This window comes from Trichosurus vulpecula, chromosome 6 (assembly GCF_011100635.1).
Source record: "Trichosurus vulpecula isolate mTriVul1 chromosome 6, mTriVul1.pri, whole genome shotgun sequence".
Classification (NCBI taxonomy): domain Eukaryota; kingdom Metazoa; phylum Chordata; class Mammalia; order Diprotodontia; family Phalangeridae; genus Trichosurus; species Trichosurus vulpecula.
The window spans coordinates 234,963,426-234,985,062 of NC_050578.1; the positions used below are offsets into that span (position 1 = coordinate 234,963,426).

Below are 21,637 nucleotides of genomic sequence, written 5' to 3' on the forward strand. Positions count from 1 at the left end.
GATGCAGGCATTACAGTGTGGTAATTGGGAGACGCTGTCACTTCAATATTACCTTCTGCTTTGTCTTCTCTCTGTCATGTTAATGACTTCCTATAGTGCCAATATTGGAAGAAATCGAAGGATCAAAACTGTGGCAATGAGCGGTATACCCTCTATACCCAATGGGCTCGCTTCTTGAGGTTTTATAAGGAGCAGCCTTTAGATCTGATCAGGTAAGTTCCATGAGCATCACTGTGAATGAAATGTCACTGGGGCTTCCCTTTTCACTTGGCACTGCTGGGTTAGATCTATTTTTTTTTTTACAGTTACAGAAGAAAAAGCACTGCCTCTGGCATCAGAGGCTCTGATTTCAAATCCTACCTCTGACACCTACTATCTGTGTTATGTCCTTGAGCAAGTTACTTAGCAAGTCAGGTCAATAGTCATGTCTTAAGTACTTACCATGTGTCAGGTACTTGCTAAGTTCTGGGTCTGTGAAAAAAGGCTAGTCTCTGCCTTCAAGTATGTTCTATTCCAGTTAACCTCTTGGGTCTCAGGTTCCTTAACTGCATGTTAAAGGATATTAAACTAGATAAATTCCAAGGCCCTTACCAGCTCTTGCTCTAGGACGATATCATATTGGATTGGTTCCTCTTGCTCATGATCTGGTTTCATCTCGGCTGCCATCTGCTGGTAATTCCATTCTCCCAAGGTCATTCTTGAAGGAAAACAAAAACAAACCCTAACTTGTTAACCAATTAAGTGTCTGCAACTAGGGGTATTATGTTAACATCTACAAAAAGTGATGTTGGATTTTAGAAGGTCACATTGAACTGACTAGGATGCCATTTCATTTATTATTTATGTCTTTTTAAATTTCATATTATATCTTTTCCCAGTTACATGTAAAAACAATTTTAGCATTTTCAAATTTTGAGTTCCAAATCTTTCCTTCCCTACCCACGCCCCCCCCTCCATTGAGAAGGCAAGCAATTTGACATAGGTTATACATGTGTAGTCATATAAAATGCATTTCCATAGGATACCATTTTATTAATCATCACTAGAAGTCTGGCAACCAGGGTGATGGACTTGAGCAAGGAGAGGCCTATAACCTTCAAAGTTATAGCAGGGCAGTATGGTGTAGTAGACATAGTCAGGATGATCTGCATTAAAATCCCAGCTGTGATATGTACTAGTTGTATGACTCTACACAATTCAACTTGACCTGCCTCCGACAAGACCTTAGGACTTATCTCCTAAGACTCATCTACTAAGATTGAGTTACTGTTATCTTGTGAAAGCAGCTGCCCTACTGAAATGAAATATAGGAATTATACTGAAGACACCACAGGTCCTTTATATCCTATTTCTTGCAAAACATCTGCTAAGGTGTGGTTTGTTTTGCATTTTCTCACAGTGGAGAAATTTCTTACCCTAGTAAAATCACATCTTGAAGTGTTATAAATCTGTCTTTTATGAAGGAGCTGTCCTCCTAGCTAGAGTACTGTCTTTACCTCCTCATTTTCTTGGCTTCCTTCAGGTCCCAGCTAAAATTCTACCTCCAAGAAGGCTTTTCTGGTCTTCATTAATGCTGATGTCTTCCTTTCAATAATTATTTCACTATATTTATCCTGTTTATATTTCGTTTATATATCATTGTTTGCATATTGTCTTTCCCATTAATTAAACATGGCTTCTTTGAGATTTGAGAATGTCTTATGCCTCTCTTTGTATGAGCATTGCTTAGCAAAGTGCCTTGAATATAGTAGGTATTTAAAAAATGCTTATTGACTGACTTACTATAAATGTGCAGAGACCATATCGGAATACAGAAAGGAGAAATAGCTCACATTATACTATTTATCAGTATTTCTATTGGAATTTCCCTATACACATGCTTTGAATTTCTCTGGTTCATTCAAGGTGAAATAGCAGATAATATTTGAAACTCATTGATCTTCCTCTCTATGGACAGGTTTAACATGTATTTGTGAAAGGATTATTAATCTGACTGTGTTTGAGGAGAGAAAAAATCAGAGAGAAGAGGCTTAATAGATGCAAAATTATGATAACAGCTCACCCGAAAAGCCTAGTGTTGATCTTACATCCTTCAGAAGTGCTGCCTTCTGACTGCACAGGGCCTTAGTCCCCAGATACAACATTAGCAAATATGTTTTCTATGATTTGGGCCTTGGCCAATTGGCCCTGGTGGATTTCAGCTGTCAGGAGGAATGAGTTTGCCATTTCCTATAATCAACCTGTTGGTGATTTTCTTCCCTAAACTTAAACTTCTTAATTCCCCGAGCTCAATTTTCCCTCAAAATGAAAAACTCTGTTGTCTTTTTCTTCTAATAAGTCATCCATTTTTCTTTGGACTGCCATTGGGAAGAGAGCTTCTACAGAAGTTGTGTTGGAAGGAATACTTTCTCAGTGAAAGCTCCTCTATGAAGCTATTTGCCATCTGTTGTTGTTCAGTCACTCCTCAGTTATGTCTGACTCTGTGACCCTATTTTGGGGTTTTCTTGGCAAAGATACTGGAGTGGTTTGCCATTTCCTTCTTCAGCTCATTTTATAGATGAGGAACTGAGGCAAACAGGGTGAAGTGACTTGCCCAGGGTCACACAGCTGATAAGTAGTGTCTGAGGCCAGATTTGATGAATCTTCTTGACCCCAGGCCGGGCAGTGTATCCACTATTCCAGCTAGCTGCAACAACAACATGCTGTAAATTCTTTACATGCAAGGATCTTGTGGAGCCAACAACCTTCTCCAAGCCTTGTCTGCCTAACACTCTAAAAAGAGAGAGTGGTTGATTATGGATTCTTTTTTTTTTTGGCAGAGCAATGCCATATTAGCTTAAACATTCAGGATTACTTTTTCATGGCATCTAAACATCCTTATCAATGTTTTGTTTTAATATGTCACCTTCATTTCCAAATATATCCCTTCCCAGAGCCATCCCCTATGACAAAGGATATAAAAGAAAGAAGACTGAAAATTAGACCAGTCAAACTAACCAATGTATCAGCCGACTCTATTCTATCAGTATATGCAACATTTCCCATCCAGGAGAAGTCAACCTGTGCGAAGAAGGGAGGCAATTATTTTCAACTGACTTCTTCTTTTACTTCCCAACCCCAATCCACAACTCTCTTCCCCAGACTGGTGACAGTCTTAAAATTCCACACAAGAGTCGAGGAGCCAATTTTTTCTCTAATTCTTTCTCCAAATGGAAGCTTGTACAACCAAACTTGGAGAATGATGGAAATGTCTACATGAAAGCTCTCTTTCCTTCTGTTTTGCTTTTTACTAAGTTACTGGCTACATCATAGATTTGGGCTGGGAAACAGTTCTGCAGACTGTGAATGAAATGTCTAATAACAGACCCATTCAAAAACTTCTCTACAGCAGAATGGAATGTTTTGATGAGTTTCTAGGGATGGTGAGATATTTAGTATGGGGAGAAAATAGTAATGGGCTAGGAGTCAAGGGATATGGTTTTTAAATCTAGCTTAATTAGACTAGTTATGTGACCTTGGCTAAGTCACATTGAGCTATTTGGGAAAAAGCAAACAAGTTTGGCCCTTATTCCTCCGTCTCTTCTTTATGGAGGTAGGGCACTGTGTGAAGAGAATACTATCTATAGCAGGAGTGGGGAACCTGTGGCCTTGGGGCCACATGTGGCCTTCTAGGTCCTTGGGTGCAGCCATTTGATTGATTCCGAGTTTTACAGAACAAATCCTTTTATTAAGTTGGATGTGAGGTTTGAATTCAGTCAAAAGGCCTCAGTTGAGGACCTAGAGGGCTACATGTGTCCTTGAGGCCACAGGTTTCCCACCCCTGGTCTCTATTGTCTGAATTTGATGCTGTGTTTGATTAGTTTCAGTAAACTGTGTTTTTCCCCCCTCTCTTTTTAAGTTTGTTTTTTTTTGTCATAAGTTGTCTGGGTGGGGAATATATTGTTCAATGTTGTTTAGTCCTTTTTCAGTCATGCCCAACTCTTTGTAACCCCATTTGGAGTTTTCTTGGAAAAGATATTGGAGTGTTTTTGCCATTTCCTTCTTCAGGTCATTTGTCAGTTGAGGAAACTTAGGCAAACAGGGCTAAGTGATTTCTCCAGGGTCACAGCTAGACCTTAGGAAGATGAGTCTTCTTGACTCTAGGCCTAGCACTCTATCTACTGTGACACTTAGTTGCTCTATTGTTCGATGAAGGTGATATAAAAATTAAACATCTCTTTATCTATCTATCTATCTGTCTGTTTATATTAAATGAGAAAATTGGACTAAACTATCACTGTGGTCTAGCTCTAGGAAGGTAGACATCTGTCTGATTTGTATTTGGGAAGCAAAATCCAAACCTGCAAAGTACTTTTGAAGCCTTGTTATTCAGAGTTGCAAATCCACAGGATCAGAGATTTCAATCTGGAAGGAATCAGAGATCATTTCGTTCTAGTTTATTTCCCAGAGAATGAAAATGCTGCCCAGAGTAGTTTGTTATATGACTTCCCCAAGACCACACAGGTAGTAACCCATCAGAGTCTGGATTCAAGCCTATGTCCCCTGACTCCACTATACCATTTAGAGTCTGTCCTAGCAAGCCAGTGTGTCTCTGAACCTGTCTTTACCTCTTTTCCACAGGAGATATTATGGAGAGAGGATTGGCATCTATTTTGCCTGGCTGGGATTCTATACGGAGATGTTGTTCTTGGCAGCAGTTGTTGGCCTAATCTGTTTTATTTATGGTTTGTTAACGATGACTGGCAACATGAGTAGGTAAGGATCACTCCTCTGTACCAAAACACGAAAAGAGTTTGGTCACACACGGGATTTAACTTTCCTCTTTACAAGGGTTTGGCATCCGAAAATTTTTCCTGCTAGTGGAGTCAGTATTTCTATGGTAGCAGATCCTAATTTCCCTCAGAAAAAGCCCACATCTTCTAGAGAGGATGTCTTGCCTCACCTGTCTCCCCTTTCCAATCCACCTCCACCTAGCTGCAAAAGTGACTTTCCTGAAGCACAGATCTGACCATGCGACTCCGCTAACTCAGTAGACCCCAGCCGCTCACTTTTATTCCTGTATTCTTCTGTTTGGCATTGAAGGCCCTTCACAGTCTGTTTCTGGCCTACCTTCCTAGACTTATTCCATGTTATTGTCCTTTCCAACCACACTGGGCTCCTTGCCATTCTTCATGTGCCATTTCATCTCTCACCTCCATGCTTTTGTATCCTTCGCAGCATAGAAATCTGCGATGTATCTATTGGAGGAGAGATCATCATGTGCCCTCTCTGTGATAAAATCTGTGAATATTGGAGATTGAATACCACGTGTGAATCCTCAAGGGTCTGTATTCTTTATGTTGAACTAGAGGGATTGAGAAGAGCCTTGGGGTGGTGGTGACAGCTGGTGATTAATGAATCATTTTTATGTTCTCTTCTGCAGTATTCGCACTTGTTTGATAATGTGGCCACCCTATTTTTTGCAATATTCATGGGAATTTGGGGTGAGTATCTCTGCACAGATATGAGAAGCACCATGGTATAGTGGCTAGAGAGATGCCCTCAGAGCCAACAAATCTGGGTTCAAAACCCTTCTCTGACTCTTACTGGCTCTGTGACCCTGGGCAAGTCATGTAACTTCTCGGTGCTGTAGGCAGCTCTCCAGGACACTAAGGTGAAGGCTACAACCTACATTGATAGATGGAGTTCCTCCCTGGAAGCTTGCTACACCAATGAAATCAGAGTTATCTCCCTATCTCTGCGTGGAGACCAGCTTCCTATAAAGGTTCCATTACTACCTTTTCCCAGTTGGTCCTCCAAGAGACCTCTTCACAGTCAAAATGAAGGATGTCCATTGGGCCTTTAAGGGAGCTGCTTAAGACCAGGACCTCTTTTTCATTTTTATTTTTGTCCATAAACCTGGTAATCTTATACATAGCACCTTATCAGATTGTAGGTACAGAGCTGGAAGGGACCTCCCTTATTTCACAAATGATGAAACTGAGGTCTAGGGAAGCTAAGTTATTTGTCCAGCATCATTCATCTTGAAAGAGTCTGAGACAGGATAAACCCAGGGCTTCCAACTTCAAAGCTGTGCTTTTTTTCCAATGGACCAAACCTCCTTATCATGGATACTTAAATAGGAGCCTGTTGGATTTAATTGCAGCACCAGTAATTGAAAAGACTTTTCACTCAGGTCATATTGCATTAATATCTATTTTTCCTTCTTCTCCCCCCATTAGTTCATAAGCCACTTCTGAAGCTTCATATCTCATTTGCACCATTTTGTGGGTCCTGGAGATTAGAACTAAACCAGGGAATATAAGTCATAGAGAGTGAGTTTTGGACTCATCATAAGGAAAAATGTCCTAACAATTCAACCTTTCCAATGTTTGATGCATTGGTTCATAATGTAGTGGAGTCTCACTAGAGACTATATGACTTCAGAAATGTTACCAATGGGATTCATCCATTAAGGCATATATTGTACTACATGACCTTAAACATCCCTTCCACCTTGGAATTTCTGTGATTTGAAATGAAAGTCCTCCAAAAAATAATGATTTTTAAAAAAAAAATTTTTTTCTGTCAACTTGCTTTTCTTAAGCAAAACAAAGCTGACTTTTTTTTAAAAATGTAGTAATAAAAATAAGAGGCAGCAAGATATAGAAGGAAGATCTTAGATCAGGTCCTTCTCTAAACACAGGTTACTCTTGAAGACTTTTATTAGCAGAGCAGATGCCGATCTACAATGGTGGAGGGAATTTCCTCATTTGGAATTCCCTTCACTAATTAAATCACCAATTAAACAAAACAAATCATTATCATCCTAATGTCATATGACTAAATTATTATGATGCCTCATTGTGACTTAGAAGTGTCCATAGATTCTCAAAGGCTGTCCCAGGAGACCAGCTGTTCCTACAGGTCCTACTTACCATACTGCAAACCCTTTGGCGATGGCTTGTCTTTTGTTTAAGGACCAGTCTTGCTAAGTTCAGAGAAGCTTATCACTAGACAAGTCATGTATTTTTTTTCCAGTCATAGAAAAACAGTTGTAGGCTATGTGCTGCAGCTGTAGCAATAAGTGGAAGAGCTGGCAGACCTGTATGTATGGCTTGGCTCTACTAGTCTTAAGAGGATTAGCCTACGCTGCACTGTTGAGCGTAAGGCCTGGAACACAGGATGTGTGGAGTAAGGGTAAAGATGCAACAGATGCTGAAACTAATGGATTCCACAGTACCTTCAGTAAAAAGATTGTTCCAGGTTTGGTGGGTCAATAAAACTAGATCTTGACAATCATCAGCCATATATTTACGCTTCTGGATTTTTCAGGATGTAACATGCATAGGATCATAAAGATGACCTTAAGGTCATCTCATTGTCTTGAATACTTCAGGACTGGTAGAGACCTTACAGTGCTGACCCTTTCATTTTTACATGTGAAAAAACTGAGGACCAGAGTGCTTAAGTGACTGGTCAAGGGTCTCACAGATGTTAATTGTCTGAGGCAGTTCTTGACGATTAAGTGTAGCACTGCATTCACTATAACCATGCTGTACTGAATCCAGAGTAGGAAGGCAAATATTGGCCTGTGTCTCGAATCCTAGTTTTTCTTCCATTGTGTCAGGTGAGGTTACAGCATGGAGAGAAAGAGACCACTGGCAGGGGTTCCAGGAAGCCCGAGTACGAGTCCCAGCTCTGCCACTGATTTCTTGGACGAGAACCTTGGACAAGCCACTCAGTCTTCTTTGGGCCTCTCTTTTCTTGTCTGTAAAATGAGAAGGTGGAATAATAACCTTAGAAACCTCCTTCTGTAGCTAAATTGATAATCCTATAATCTCAAAAGCTCTTTAACATTCTATGATTCTTACTTGGGGAGCCCAACAATGAAATTTTTCTTTTAATATTTCAAAAGATCTATGAATTTGCTCTGTTTGGATTCTAGCTCTAATGACACAAATCCTTTTTTTTTTTTTTTAACTTCAATCCAATGAGCATTTATTGTGTGCCAGGTACTGTGCTGTGCACTGGAGATACAAAAAGAGTTAAAAGACAATCTGTGGCTTCAAGCAGCTTATAGGCCAATGGGAGAAACAACATTCAATTAATAAACACTTATTAAGAGACTTCTATGTGCCAGGCACCGTGCTAAACACTGGGGGTACAAAAGAGGCAAAAGACACAAATTCTAACCCTCGTTCTGCACCTCCTAGTAGATGCTTCAAGAGGATGCTATTGTTGAAACATCTTTTTTTTTTTTTTTTGCTGAGTGACCAAGCTTTTGCCTTTCAGTTAATATAGTATGCAGAGTATTATTGTAGCATCTCCCAAGGAGATCAAGAGCAGATTCTATTGTTAATTTCACATTTTTTCATTAATTCAAGAATGTGTCCCATTTGAAAATTCAAGAGACTGGTATTGGCATCCCAAATGGAGAACTGGAGAGAGGTACTTTGACAAGGCTGCCATCAGGTGGTTCTTTCAGGGATTGTCAGTATAGCAGTGAATTGGTTTGCACTTGAATTTCGATATGCCTTTCATTCACCACTTGGAAATTCAAATAAATGTTAATATTGTACCCATTAATGGGAGAGATCCAGAAGTCCTGGCTCCTGCCCTCAAAGGACTTAGAATTGCTGTACAAATATTCAATCCTTCAAATGTTTATTATGTGCAAGATCTAGATGTAGAAGGAAACTCAGCCTGACCCCTTCGTGGCCAAGTTAGGTTATGTGACTTGCCCAAGTTCTCCCAGCAAGTAAACTATACGCACAGAATTCTGTCATTTTGTCAGCATGTGCCAAATTACTAGAAATATATGAAAAGACTTAGTATTACCACTGAGGGTGAATTTGCCATAGCCTGTCAAATATTTTCGAGGAATAACCTCTCTCTGCCTTAGGATAAGTCCTTGGAGATGCCTGAAACACACAGAGGTCATCTGATTCATCCAGGGCTAGGAAGGGTCATTGGGTAGACTTGAATTAAAGCAAAGCCCAACACTCCAGCCATGATTTGATGCCCCCACCCCTCCCAGTTAATACTATTTGAAACAGAAGCTTTGGGTATCAGCTTTGCTTCCTGCCAACCTCAAGACATAGGATATCAAAACCAATGTCTTTCAAAAGCATTGGGTTTGCTTTGCTCTTTTCCTGTCTCAAGGCAGGAACTGAGACTGGACATTGATTCCATTGCTGCAGGGAACTCCTTTTACCTTCTCTCTAACTTAGAGATGCCCAGAGCACTGAGAGCCTGCACAGTTTTGCCCAGGGTCATTGAGCTATCATGTGTCAAAAATGTGAAAAGCAAAAGGTGCCAGCCTTGGAAACAGCCTCATGCGACTCAAATGGTAAACAAATGTTAGAAAAGGAAAGTGGACCAAGAGTGGCCTTTTCTTCTTCGGTTACCTCTGAAGCACTGGCTTCTTTTTTTCATTTGATTTGATTTTTTCAGTTAACCTGAATTTACTTTATCTCCCCCCACCCAAATTTAAAATGTTAAACACACTTTGTAATAAATAAGCTTAGTGAAGCAAAACAAGTTCCCACATTGGCCACATCCAAAAATGTGTGTCTCAATTCTGTTCCTTGAGTCCATCCCCTCAGTTGGGAGGTGGGTGGCATGCTTCCTCAAGAGTCTTCTAAAATCAAGGCAGGACATTTGTAACAATCAGAGTTCTTGTAGATTCTTTCAATGTCATTTGTGATGCAGAATGAGGTACACAGAATGGAACAATTTATAAGATTTATGCAGTAACAACATTGTTCTCTCTCTCTGTCTCTCTCTCTGTCTTTCTCTCTGTCTTTCTCTGTGTGTCTATCTCTCTCTTTGTCTCTTTTGCTGTATGTTTGTGTCTCTCATTCTCTCTGTCTCTCTTGCTTTTCCCTCCCTCCCCTTTGTAGTAACCCTGTTCCTGGAGTTTTGGAAACGGCGCCAAGCCCGACTGGAGTATGAATGGGACTTGGTGGACTTCGAGGAAGAGCAGCAACAGCTCCAGCTGAGACCTGAATATGAAGCCAAGTGTACTAAAAAGAAAAAGAACCCTGTGACTCAGGTAGCATCACAGCTCATACAGAAGTGTGGGTCCCGGGGGCAGCTAGGTGGTACAGTGAGTAGAACACCAGCCCTGGAGTCAGGAGGACCTGAGTTCAAATCCAACCTCATACACTTGATACACTTACTAGCAGTGTGACCTTGGGCAAGTCACTTAAACCCAATTACCTTACCTTCCCCCTTCCAAAAAAAAAAGTGTGAGTCCCAAACTTTGAGGTAGCTAGGTGGTACAGTGGATAAAGAACTGGGCCTGGAGTTGGGAAGACCTGAGTTCAAATTTGGCCTTAGAAACTTACTAGCTGTGTGACCTTGGCCAAGTTACTTATCTCTTTGTCTGCCTCAGTTTCCTTATCTGTAAAATGAGGCTAATAATAGCACCTCCCTCACAGGGTGATTCTGAGACTAAAATAAGATAACATTTGCAAAGTGCTTTCTCAACCTTAAAGAGCTTCATGAATGCTAGCAATTTTGTTTATCATTTTATTACTAATTATTATATGACTCAAAATATACACATCATATCTAGATTGGTTGTAGCAGAAAGAATATTGTGCTAGGAAAGTGGAAACATGGGTTTTAATTCCATCCTGACTAGTAATAGTTGTGTGACCTGCAAATAGCTCATGTCAACTCTGGCCATCAGTTGCTATATTTGAAATATGAGGATGATTATGCCTTTATTCACCTGAAGGAAAAGCTTTTGGTTAGATTTTATCATGAGATTCATTGCATGTCTGGGTCTAGGATTATGTCATATAAGTTTTGTTTTGTTTTTAAGGAGGGGAGATTGTGTTTTTTGAAACAGGTAATCAATCACCATGTATTAAAGGCCTGTCAACTCTGTTTAGGATGCTCACCTAGTCGGTACAATAGGGTACCTCACACAAAAGACTGACAGGGGGAAATCAACCTCATTGAAACAGACCATAGTAATTAGAGGGCAGGCCTTGGCATCAGAAAGATTCAGATTCATATCTTGCATCTGACAGATACTGATTCTCTGACCCTGTGAAAGATATTCATCCTCTCAGTGCAACTGAGGGCAGCTAGATGGCACAGTGGTTAGAGCTCTAGGCCTGGAGTCAGGAAGACCTGAGTTCAAACCCAGCCTCAGAACCATACTAGCTGTGTTACCCTGGGCAAGTCACTTAACTCTGTTTGCCTCAGTTTCCTCACCTGCAAAATGTTAATAGTAATAGCATCTACCTCCTAGGGTTGTTGTGAGACTCCAGTGAGATCATTATAAGTTGCTTAGCACAGTGTCTTACACATAGTAAGCACTATATAAATATTAGTTATCATCATCATCATCCTTGCCCCCAGGCGATGCTTTAAGACTTTAAGTTATAAGAGAGTTGCCAAACTACATTAGAGCATTATTGATTGGGAGTTTTCATAGGGGGAGATCCCAAGACCAGTGAAACCTCAGTGAAAAAAATATATATCTGGATAAAAATAATAAGAAAGCACCTTCCGCCATTATGCCATGTATTTGGATTGACACCTCAATGTAAAAAATTATCCGAAAGGTGAAATTTATAATAATCTGGCATCCCTGTGCAGGAATTGATGAGAGGTTGGTTTGTGAACAAGTGGGCACCACTGACTAAATCCATTTCAGAACTTCATGTTCCCCCCAAATGTGGGAGGTGCCAAGTAAGCCTTAGCAGCCCTGGCCATTCACTAAGTCTGAATAGTGGCTCCAATTTTTTTTTTCTAAATAGCCAAAGGAAGTTATTGATTCTTATCAGATCAGTACATATTAACTCACTTCAGATGGCTTGGGTGGAGCGCCTTTGTTGCTTCTTTTTTTTAGTGGGTTTTAAAAAACCATATGTCAGATCCTAGCCTCTAGAACAGGTAGAAGTCCTCAGCATTATCTAGCCTATCCCCCTTGTTCTCCAGGGGAGGAAACTGAAGCCCAGAAAGATGAATTGAATTGTCCAAGGTTACCAGAGCAGTAAGTGTAGTTGAGTCAGCTAAATCTTCTGGTTGCAACTTCAGTGAGCTTTCCACTACACCATGTTGGCCCCTAAAACCTTGAATCAGGGAACACTTCCTTTGCCTCTATTCTCCTGTTACCAGCCTGGGACATGACATACTTCAGAGGGTACACTTGCCTACCATATATCTAGAACACCAAAAGATTCTCCTGGGTATGAAAATGAGTAAATAAATGAATAATGAATTGTCAAACCAAGTTTACCAATCCCAGAGTAAGAATCACTAATCTAATTCCCTTATTGTAAAGATAGGCAGAACTGAGGCTCTTGAAGGTTGTGACTTGCCCAAGGTCATACAGAGGACTTTTGTCTGATGTTCTTTGCAGCATTATTGTGAGTGAGCATCTCTGACTCTGGTCCTCCCATTTAACCTCGAGTGCTTTGGTATTCATTAAACCAGGCTCGAAATGGGCCTAATTCCCATGGACTTTCTTGTTCGCACAATCTACCTGCTTCACAGCCTCTGGTGTTTTTTTCATATCTGATCAAAATACTTAAGGAAGTCGATTTAGTGATTTGGGGGAGAACCAAAATAAAAGAGATTGCCATATGGGGGGAACAAAGTCTAAGGAAAACAATGACACGTGACTCTTTTCCATTAAGGTGGTTAAAGTCATTAGGAGGGCACAAGTACGATCATAGAATGGTAGAGCCAACTAGGTCCCTTTTCAGATTCCTTCTACAGCTCTCATTTTAAAGATGAAGAGATTGAGGCCAGTGGAGAGGAAGTAAGATCACATAGATAGCAAATGGTAGAACCAAGGTATACAGGATTGGTTTATAATGCCCCAGCCTTCAGATGATTCTGTCTATGTGACATTGCCTGTATCTTAAGCCCAACAGCCCAATGCAAGATCCAATGAAAAATCAGATGAGACTAAAAATCCTCCATCCCAAGTTCTCTCTCATTTCCCATCCCATCCAGTGAACTAAAGTTCACCAGTAGGTGATCTTAACTCTAGTTACCCAGGGATTTACGAAAGAACCTCCTTGTTTTTTGCATAGGTGGTTTGGTGATGGTTTTCTTTCTGAAAATACTTGCCATGACTGATCCCCTGATGTTTGAACTTAAATAAGAGAGAGAACATTTCCATTTTCATTCCTCAGAATACTAATGTTGTCCTGAGCACATGAAAATCCAGGGGTTTTGATGCTGCAGACTAGAAAAAGCCAACATATGTAGTTGAGTGAACCAATGCTTCTCCATCGTTGCTCTGATGAAAACTTCTTGCAAATATCTCAATATGACTGCTCTACCAAAATTCTTTTCCCAGCACCACTAGTAGTTGTTGATACCTTGACTGTCCATCCAAAGACTATAATTGTTGCACTGTTTTTTATTCTACAGAGGGATCATCCAGATTTATCAAGGTAGAGACGATTAGCCAGGAGTTAAGACCTTTTCATCTGCATGCTGAGTTAGAGAAGGCTCTGGGTTGAAGTTGAAATCATAGCACCAGTCGTCTAGTAGTATATAGTGGAAAATAATTAAAGAGACTCTATAAAAAAATATCCTGTAATCACCTTTGGGTTGAGCAAATTTAATGGGTCTCACATCGAACATGGGGTTCAATGGTTTTATAATTCCTAATGTCTCTTCATTACAACTCCATGATAAAGAGAAAAAACCCAGTCACCATTAACCCTGCTAACAATTATTAACAAATAAATTGGTATATGGTAAGCCAGTTGTCAAAGAGTGACCATTATATTACACTGTGAATAAAAATTGCTATCTTGTGGTTTGGCCACCTTCTCCTACTGGACAGAAGATAGCCAAAGGATGATAAGAATCACCTTGCCAAACACGAACTCCGCATCCACGATCAGCAATTATGACATCAGCATATTAGAAAGAGGCCGAGGCACCATCTAAAGAAACTTGGGGTTTGTCAAGGCTTGCCATATTGGATATCCAACTTTGTATATACACTTCCATTTTCTTTCCCCATTTGGCTGTCACTCCAGCCCTCTTAAACCATCTAATCTGATATTTTAGGAAATAGAATTTGAAAGAAAGTGGACTTTAGATTTCTATGGGAAACTATTCCTCTGCTGGATGGCAATCCTCTTTTGGGTAAGACTTAGCTGCTTCCTTTTGCAGCTGGGGACTTGGACTAACCTAACTAACACATTACATGAAGAGGTCTGGTAGTGGTGATGGTCAGGCTTCGAGATGGTGTGGAAGAATGGGATGCATCCAGATAGATGCAGGTGGAAGAAAGATTCCACACTGCACCTCATGCAAAGCAATGCCAGTCTTAGTGATACACTGGAAAGAGTGTTGGATTTGGAGTCGAGGGACCTGGGTTTACATCTCAGCTCTTTCACGTGTTACATGTATGACTTTGGTCAAGTTGCTTAAGGGTAGGACTCTGTTTCCTCATTTGCAAAATAAGGGAATTGGACTAGATTCCCTTTAATATTCCTTCCAGGCCTTCATTGATGACCCTGCTTCCCTATGAGTTTTAGAGCATGCTCAGTCTAGCCTTGGCACTCCTCCTGGGGTGCCCACAGGTTGGCCCTGCAGTTTGGTGCTGCATGCCCTCAGTAGCAGGTGGCCCAGCATGCTGAGTTCAGCCCATGGTGGTCCTATTACCTTCTGACCCTGACCCACCCCTGGCATTGACTTTCCATGACTGGTGATGGGCTCTCCCACAGTTCTCGGGGCTCTGACAGCTGCTTGGTGTTCAACCTGTTTGGAGTGTGGATTTTGAATCTTGCTCTGCCTGCTGGCTTGTTACAGGAGCTGGAGCCTTACTTGCCCATAACTAATCAGGCGCTGCGGTTCTGTTTCTCAGGAGCTACCGTGTTGTTCTGGGTGAGCATTTATTGATTCCTCATCCCTTTAACCACAAATTATTTGGGGTTTGTCCTGAGGCTTGCTCTCTCTGGTGGTATACCTTGTGGGCTCTGGCACCTAGTGTTTTCTTGCGTGCTTCTTGATTTTATCCTCTCATGCAAAGTGCACCAGAATCAGAGTTGAAACTATTATAGGGCACAGACTAGGAGAGGAGATGACTCCTATTACCTAGTCTTCCTCCCATTTGACCAGTGAATTGTGTTCTTCCCTCTCCTAGCTGAAATTTAGAGGAAAAAAAAATAAACTGAAAAGACTTATCAATTTTGCACCCAGAGCCACCCATTTTTTTTAGTTTTTTTTCTTTTTTGAAAAATAAAGTCTTTTTCCCATGTCTCCTACCCTTAAGGGGAAAACAACCCCAAAATCCTGCCTGTCTTTTTCATTAAAGCTCTTGCTAGGATAACCATAGAAGGAAAGATAAACTGTCACCCATACATAAAAAAAAAATCATGATTTTTATCAGCATAGAACCTCCCACCAGAGGAGCTAACTCCTGACACAGATCACAGTTCTTTTTATGACTTAGAACACAAATTGTTGGATGTTACTTGAGGCACAGAGAGGTTTAGTGACTTACCCAGGACCTCACAGCCAGTGTATGTCAGAGGCTGTCTTTAAGTCCAGTCCTGCTTTTATGACCAGCATACTCTCTGTTAATCTGTTATGTTATATTGCCTCTACACCACCTATTGTCAAAGGATGGAATTAACACAGCCCATAATAATCCTTCTGATCTGATTCCCAATTCTACCCTCTCCTAATAGAGTTTCTTTTCCAACTGGCTCCTAGTTTGAGGAAGTGAGGAGGAATAGCCTTTTTGATAGGCATTGTTGTAAATGCAGAGGGTACTAAGAGATGGAGAGAGAGTTATAATGGATAGAGGAATAATTTTGGAATCCAAAAGACATGGGTTCAAATCCTGCCTCATCATACATCCTAGCTGAGTGCCACTGGGCAGTCACTTATCTTCTTAGTCCTAAAGACCTTGTTAAGGTTGTAAGTTGAAGAGCTGAAGCTGATCTGCTTTGGTAGAGTGAGTTTCTTCACTGGGAGCTGTCCTCATGGAGGAAATCACAAACAAATCACTACCTAACGCAGGTTCAATTTGACCTGTTGTTATAAGTCCCTACTCTGTGTGACCTTCAGCACTGTTTTTTTTTTTTTCAGTTTCTAGCTTTCTTTTCCCATTGAATTGATAATGTGGAGCATTTCCTTCCAAAGCTATTACCAGCCCAAAGTAGGAGAGAATGCCATATTGTGTACCTTAGGACAATAGGACTTTCCCTTGGGAGAGTACCAGTGGTGTTCTACCACTGTTCTGCTTCCCATTCCTAATTCTTATCTAATCAGACCTAAGATCCCCTATTTTAGGCAGATTTGGGTAAAATGGTTATATCCCAGATATTTTGATCATAGGAGCAAAGTCCATTCCTCCCCCTCAAAATTTATTACTGCATTTTAAGTTAAATGATGCAAGTCCCAGAATAGGGCTCCCTGAACATGTGTGATACCTTTCGTAGTGAGAGACCCCTTCCGTGTCACACCACTATAGGTAACAACTTCTGGCTACCTAATAGTGGAGGGAAAGATTAGAAAGTAAGACTTCTATAGCTGTTATTCCCAGAATGGATAGAAATCCTGAACTCAAGAAGTCCTGAGTTCAAGATCCACACATGACAATAAACTGGCTCTGTGATCCTGGGGCAAGTCACTTTAGCTCCTACTGTTCCAGATTGTCAATAGAATTATCTATCTGCAGCTAGCTCAGGAAGGAGCATCCACACTGGGAATTCCCTCCACTGATGAACTCACTGGACTGGCTCAAGAAGAACTCAAACAAATCTGATCTTCACAGCAGCCAAAGGACACCCTCCTCTACTTTGCCCTAGATCTTAGAGAGTCTTGAAAAATTTTCCACTGGGACTTTGCTAGTTTCAGTAATTCTTGTATATATAATGTTTTCTTAATCTCCATGTCCTATCAAATAGGAAGGGAGACTGGTTTGGTGCCCTTTGCATGTCAGGCCTGCTATATTGGCTGATTAAAAGGAGAAGTGACCAGTGTGCTCCACAGGTCAGGGGAGGTCCCTCCCTGGGTATGCAGCCCCAAGGCCTGAAGTTCTAAGTTCTCAATGCTTGCCCTCCCCACAGATCTCCCTCATCATAGCAAGTATGATAGCAGTGATTGTGTACCGCCTGTCGGTCTACGCAGCATTCGCAAGCTTGATGAAGGATACAGAAAGCCTCCAACCCATCAGCAGCCTGCTGACACCCCAGTTGGCCACATCAGTCACTGCATCGTGTTTGAACTTTGTCATCATCATGATCCTGAATTTCTTGTATGAGAGGATTGCCATCTGGATCACAGATATGGGTAAGCTGTCACAATCATTGGGGAAAATCCATAAGTGCAGTTGCTAGTGTGGTCCTGCAAAGTAGAGTGGAAAAAAACTGGCTCTGGAATTAAATGACCTGGATTCAAATCCTGCCTCTGATTCTCAAAATCCAATGCAGTGTGGCGCACATTGCCTCACCTCCCCAAGCCTCATTTTCCACATCTGTAAGATGAGGAAGTTGTACCAGATGTTTTCGGAGAACCCTTCCAGCTCTAGATCTGTGGTTTGATAAACATCAGACCTTGGAAGCCACAATGAGGCAGAGTTAGATGTAGTGTGTCCCAAAATAAGGTGTGGCTTTAGGATCATTAGAGCAATTTTTGAAAAAATCATAATACCAAAGCATTCATCCAAATGAGTAGGTAATTCCTGATTACAACTAATTACCACTTTAAAGTTGTCATCTTGGGAGGTTATATTGACCCAAATTTCATTGGGTCCTTTGAGAGACTTGCCTTCACAGCCTCACAAGCCACATAAAAGAAATCGTGTGTGTGTGTGTGTGTGTGTGTGTGTGTGTGTGTGTGTGAATTCACCAACTTTGATCTCAAGTACTTTTTAAAAAATTTATGCCTTTCGTATTTTATACCAACTAATTCCCAGTATCCTTCTCCTACCCATCCATAAACCATCTCCCTTTTAATAAAATGCAACAGAGAAGCCAGTTCACCCAAAGTAGTGACCATGACCACGTGGCCATGTCTGTTGAGAAATTCAACCTTCTGCACCAATAGCCTCCCATTTCCTTACTGTGAAGAAGGGAGGAGGAGTCAGCAGTTTTCTTGGAATTAAGTATGAGCATTGCATTTAGTCTGAGCTCTGATGTCTTCTAATTTATTTTTATTTACATGATTATACTCATTTATTGATTGTCCTTTTCGTTGTGCTTTGTCTCCTCTCCTTTTTCTCTTCAACCTCTAAGTATGTCACGTCTTAGATCACCATGACTTTCCATTACAGTCAAATGACATGCCTTTTCTCCCTAATAATCCATAAACATTGGACCATAGATTTAGAGGAACTATTCAAGGAACCTTACTGGTCGCTGAGTCCAACCCTTCATTTTTACAGATAAGCAAACTGAGGCTTAGTGAGGTAAAGTGACTTGCCCAGGGTCCCACATCTAATAGGCATCAGAGGTGTAATTGGAATCCCAGTCTTCCTAAGTCTAAGACCAGAAAATATCCATTTTTCCACCCTGCCTGATAGTCCTGGTTGAACTGTGATCTTTAAGGGGTCTTCCAGCTTTAAGTCTTGTTTGTTCATTTGAGTCTTGGGAAACTGACATGGGTATTAATGAATCAGCTATTAGGAATTAGAAGGGATTTTAGATTCCATTGAATATTTCAAGCCCTTCATATTACAAAAACAGGAAAGTGAGGCAGGCCAAAGAAAGAACTGACTTAGAGCAGTTGGATATTAAAACATGAAGACATTCTAAGTTGCAATAGATATTTGAAGATAAAGTCCCACATCTGTTTGGGTGTATGTCATGGTGATCTGGTGATGATGTTAGGCTATGGTCAACGACTGAAGGAAATCAGCTTCTAATATAGTCTAGTTTCAAAAAGGTGGAAAGCTGAAAGGAAAGAAAGGATTTCTATTTCAGTGTTTCAATGGATCCCTGATCTCAGTGTGAGTATTCCCTCTAGTGGTGCAGATTTCAACCTTTCTGCATTTCTTATCCTTTGCCATTTTAAGAGATTCCTTTAACTTTAAACTACTAACTTAAAGGTGAAGTGTTAGCAGAATCTCTTTGACTTTTCATGGAATTTAACTCTCAGTGTGCTCCAAGGTGTCTTTCACCAAACATTTGGCATACTGAATTACCAATGCAGATTCCTAGCCATTCCAGTTACCCTCCTCTCATTCTGTCCAACATAGGATAAGAACACTGAAGTATCTTCATTTGGCATAAGGCTGAAGCCAAATGAAGAAGGGGAAAGATCACTGGTCTGAATGGCGGGACTCAGAGTCCTAACTGTGCCACTCAAACCATACGTGAGACACTTCACCATTGTTAACTATCTGATGAGTGCAAGAGTTGGCCTAAGTGGCCCTCTCCATCTCTCAAACTAAATGTCTTGGATCAAACTTCTACCCAAGGCCAAGTTTAGGGGTTGAAGCCCTCATGTGTGGGGCTGTTCATCTCTGAAGTCATCCTATAGCCTGGACAGTGTGAGTCCAGAGAACCAGTTCCCTAACAAACGTGGATTCCACAGAAAGAAGAACAAAGGGTAGAAAGGAAAGATGGAGCCAAGTAAATCTCCTGTAGACCTGTTGCTTTACTCACCCAATTCATCTTAGTCCCCAGTGTTCCCCCATTGTGATTTTGTTTGATTGTCTCTGTTAGAAGAAGGGAAGGGGGAGTGTGATACTGCATTTAGTTAGATTCCTTAGAAGGACTTTGATTCTAAAAAGTAGAAGAAACTAGAAGAGGCAAATCTTACTCTTCTAAATAATGTGGGAGTAAGGGAGTGGGAAAGGACTAAGCATTTATTAAGTACCTACTAAGAGCCAGGCACTGTTAAGCCCTTTACAAATATTATTTCATTTGATCCCCACAGTAGCCCAGGGAAGTAGGTGCTACTGTTATTCCCATATTATGGTTGAGATAGACAGAGGTTAAGTGACTTCCCCACAGTCATTCAGCTAATAAGCATCTGTAACAACAAGGCTACTTCTCACCAATGTGGCTAAGACCAACAACATCAGCACACAGGAGGGCTGCTAGCACCGGTTCTTTGATCTGCTTTTCTAAGGGAAGCAACTTTAAGGGGTTAACAATCTCACTTTAATCAAACATACATATACCATTCACTTAGTTCAGGGGGAAAAAACCAGCACCCTGAACTTCAGAGCAAATACAAACAGAAATTAAAAACATATATTATATAAACAGAGCAAATATGATCAGAGATCAACAGACAGGCCTCTATCTGTCTGACCAAAGAATTACATAGTTACCAGAGAGAGAGGCACCAACATCTGGATTTTCAAAGCTGGGAGGCTCTAGCAGCTACCCAGAGTCTGGTCAAATCACATCACACTCTTCCAGTGAGTGAGAGCCCCAAGCAAAAACACCTGCCAACCTCAGATCTTATATGCCCTCTTTTGGGCCCTGAGGGCTCAGAGCCTACTTAGCAAAAAGGTGTGTGGCCTGGGACTTCACATCTAGTTAGTGAAAGGGTGTGGGCCTGCTTCTAATCAGTCCTCCCTATGTTGGCCCCAGTTGAGGTCTGTTGAGGGGGTGGGAAGAGTCTTTAATCCCTGATCAGCATCACAAAGATGTGGGCCTGCCTCTAATCAGGCCTCCGTTTGTTGGCCCCACCTGAGGCCTATTCAATGGGGAGAAAGATCTTTCACTTACAGATTGACCTTACAGCATCTAAGTCCAGATTTGAACTCAGGTCTTTACCTGTAGCTACTTTGCCACCTAGCTGACTGTGGCAGTTCTCATGCCTTCTCCCTTGGCCATTCTGAAAGTCTAGAGCAATTCTACCCCTCTTTCCTTTTCAAGGGTCTTGGCTCTCAATACTAAAAGTCAAGAATATCAATCCTGTAGTCACGTTATACTTCTAAGCCACAATCGTGATCCTACTTACTTGACAAATGAGTCAGAAAGAAACAAAAGTTCTAGGTTGCCCCACTTTGGACTGCTGGATTCCAATCTCAGCTTTGATGCTTTACTAACTGTGTAGCTTCAGGTAAGTTGCTCCAACCGCCTGGGCCTGTTGTCTCATCTCTAAAGTGAGGGGGTTTGGACTGGGTAACATTTGAAGTCCCTTTTAGCTCTAAATCAATGACTCTCTGCCCATACTTCTTCCCTTAGGCTGTCCCTCCAAGACTCTCTGAGGTTAAGTTAATGATAGCTTATTTATTACACACTTGGTGGCGTAGCAACTCCAACCCAATTAAGTAGCAAGAGTCCCCAAAGTTCAAATCTCTTCTGCTCCATTGTTCTCTCAACAGGAAAGGTTTTATTTTCTTATTCCAACTCTCTTGCTCTACCACCCAATAAAAGGGCAATCAGAGCAAATCAACTACTTTTAAAAAACAACAATCAGCCACTACACACAGCTCGTTTAAATGAGATGTACTTAAATAAATTCATTTTGTCATCTTCTAATTGAAATGCAGTTAAATTGCACTAAAATCAGGAGGTTCACCACTAGAGCACATTATGGTATATGCCTTTATGTTAATGGGAAGCACTAATTTAGATTCTGTGAAAAGACATTGACCCCATAGAATTAGAATTAACTTCTGCAAGAGGGAATTCATAGAACAGAATTGTCCTTGCTACTTGACTGTATCTTTGTTGCCCTCTTGTGGTGAGAA

At 41.0% G+C, this 21,637-nt stretch overlaps 1 protein-coding gene across 2 annotated transcripts in view; it reads left to right on the top strand.

Moving 5' to 3' along the window:
- ANO5 (anoctamin 5) overlaps positions 1-21,637 on the top strand; it is a 143,076-nt gene that overhangs the window by 99,698 nt on the left and 21,741 nt on the right. For both annotated transcript variants that reach the window (XM_036763198.1, XM_036763197.1), the window contains 7 exons: positions 97-212; positions 4,621-4,755; positions 5,218-5,323; positions 5,423-5,483; positions 9,885-10,036; positions 14,785-14,859; positions 17,052-17,274. In XM_036763198.1, coding sequence (XP_036619093.1) covers positions 97-212; positions 4,621-4,755; positions 5,218-5,323; positions 5,423-5,483; positions 9,885-10,036; positions 14,785-14,859; positions 17,052-17,274 — 868 coding nt within the window. The remainder of the gene's footprint in view (positions 1-96; positions 213-4,620; positions 4,756-5,217; positions 5,324-5,422; positions 5,484-9,884; positions 10,037-14,784; positions 14,860-17,051; positions 17,275-21,637) is intronic.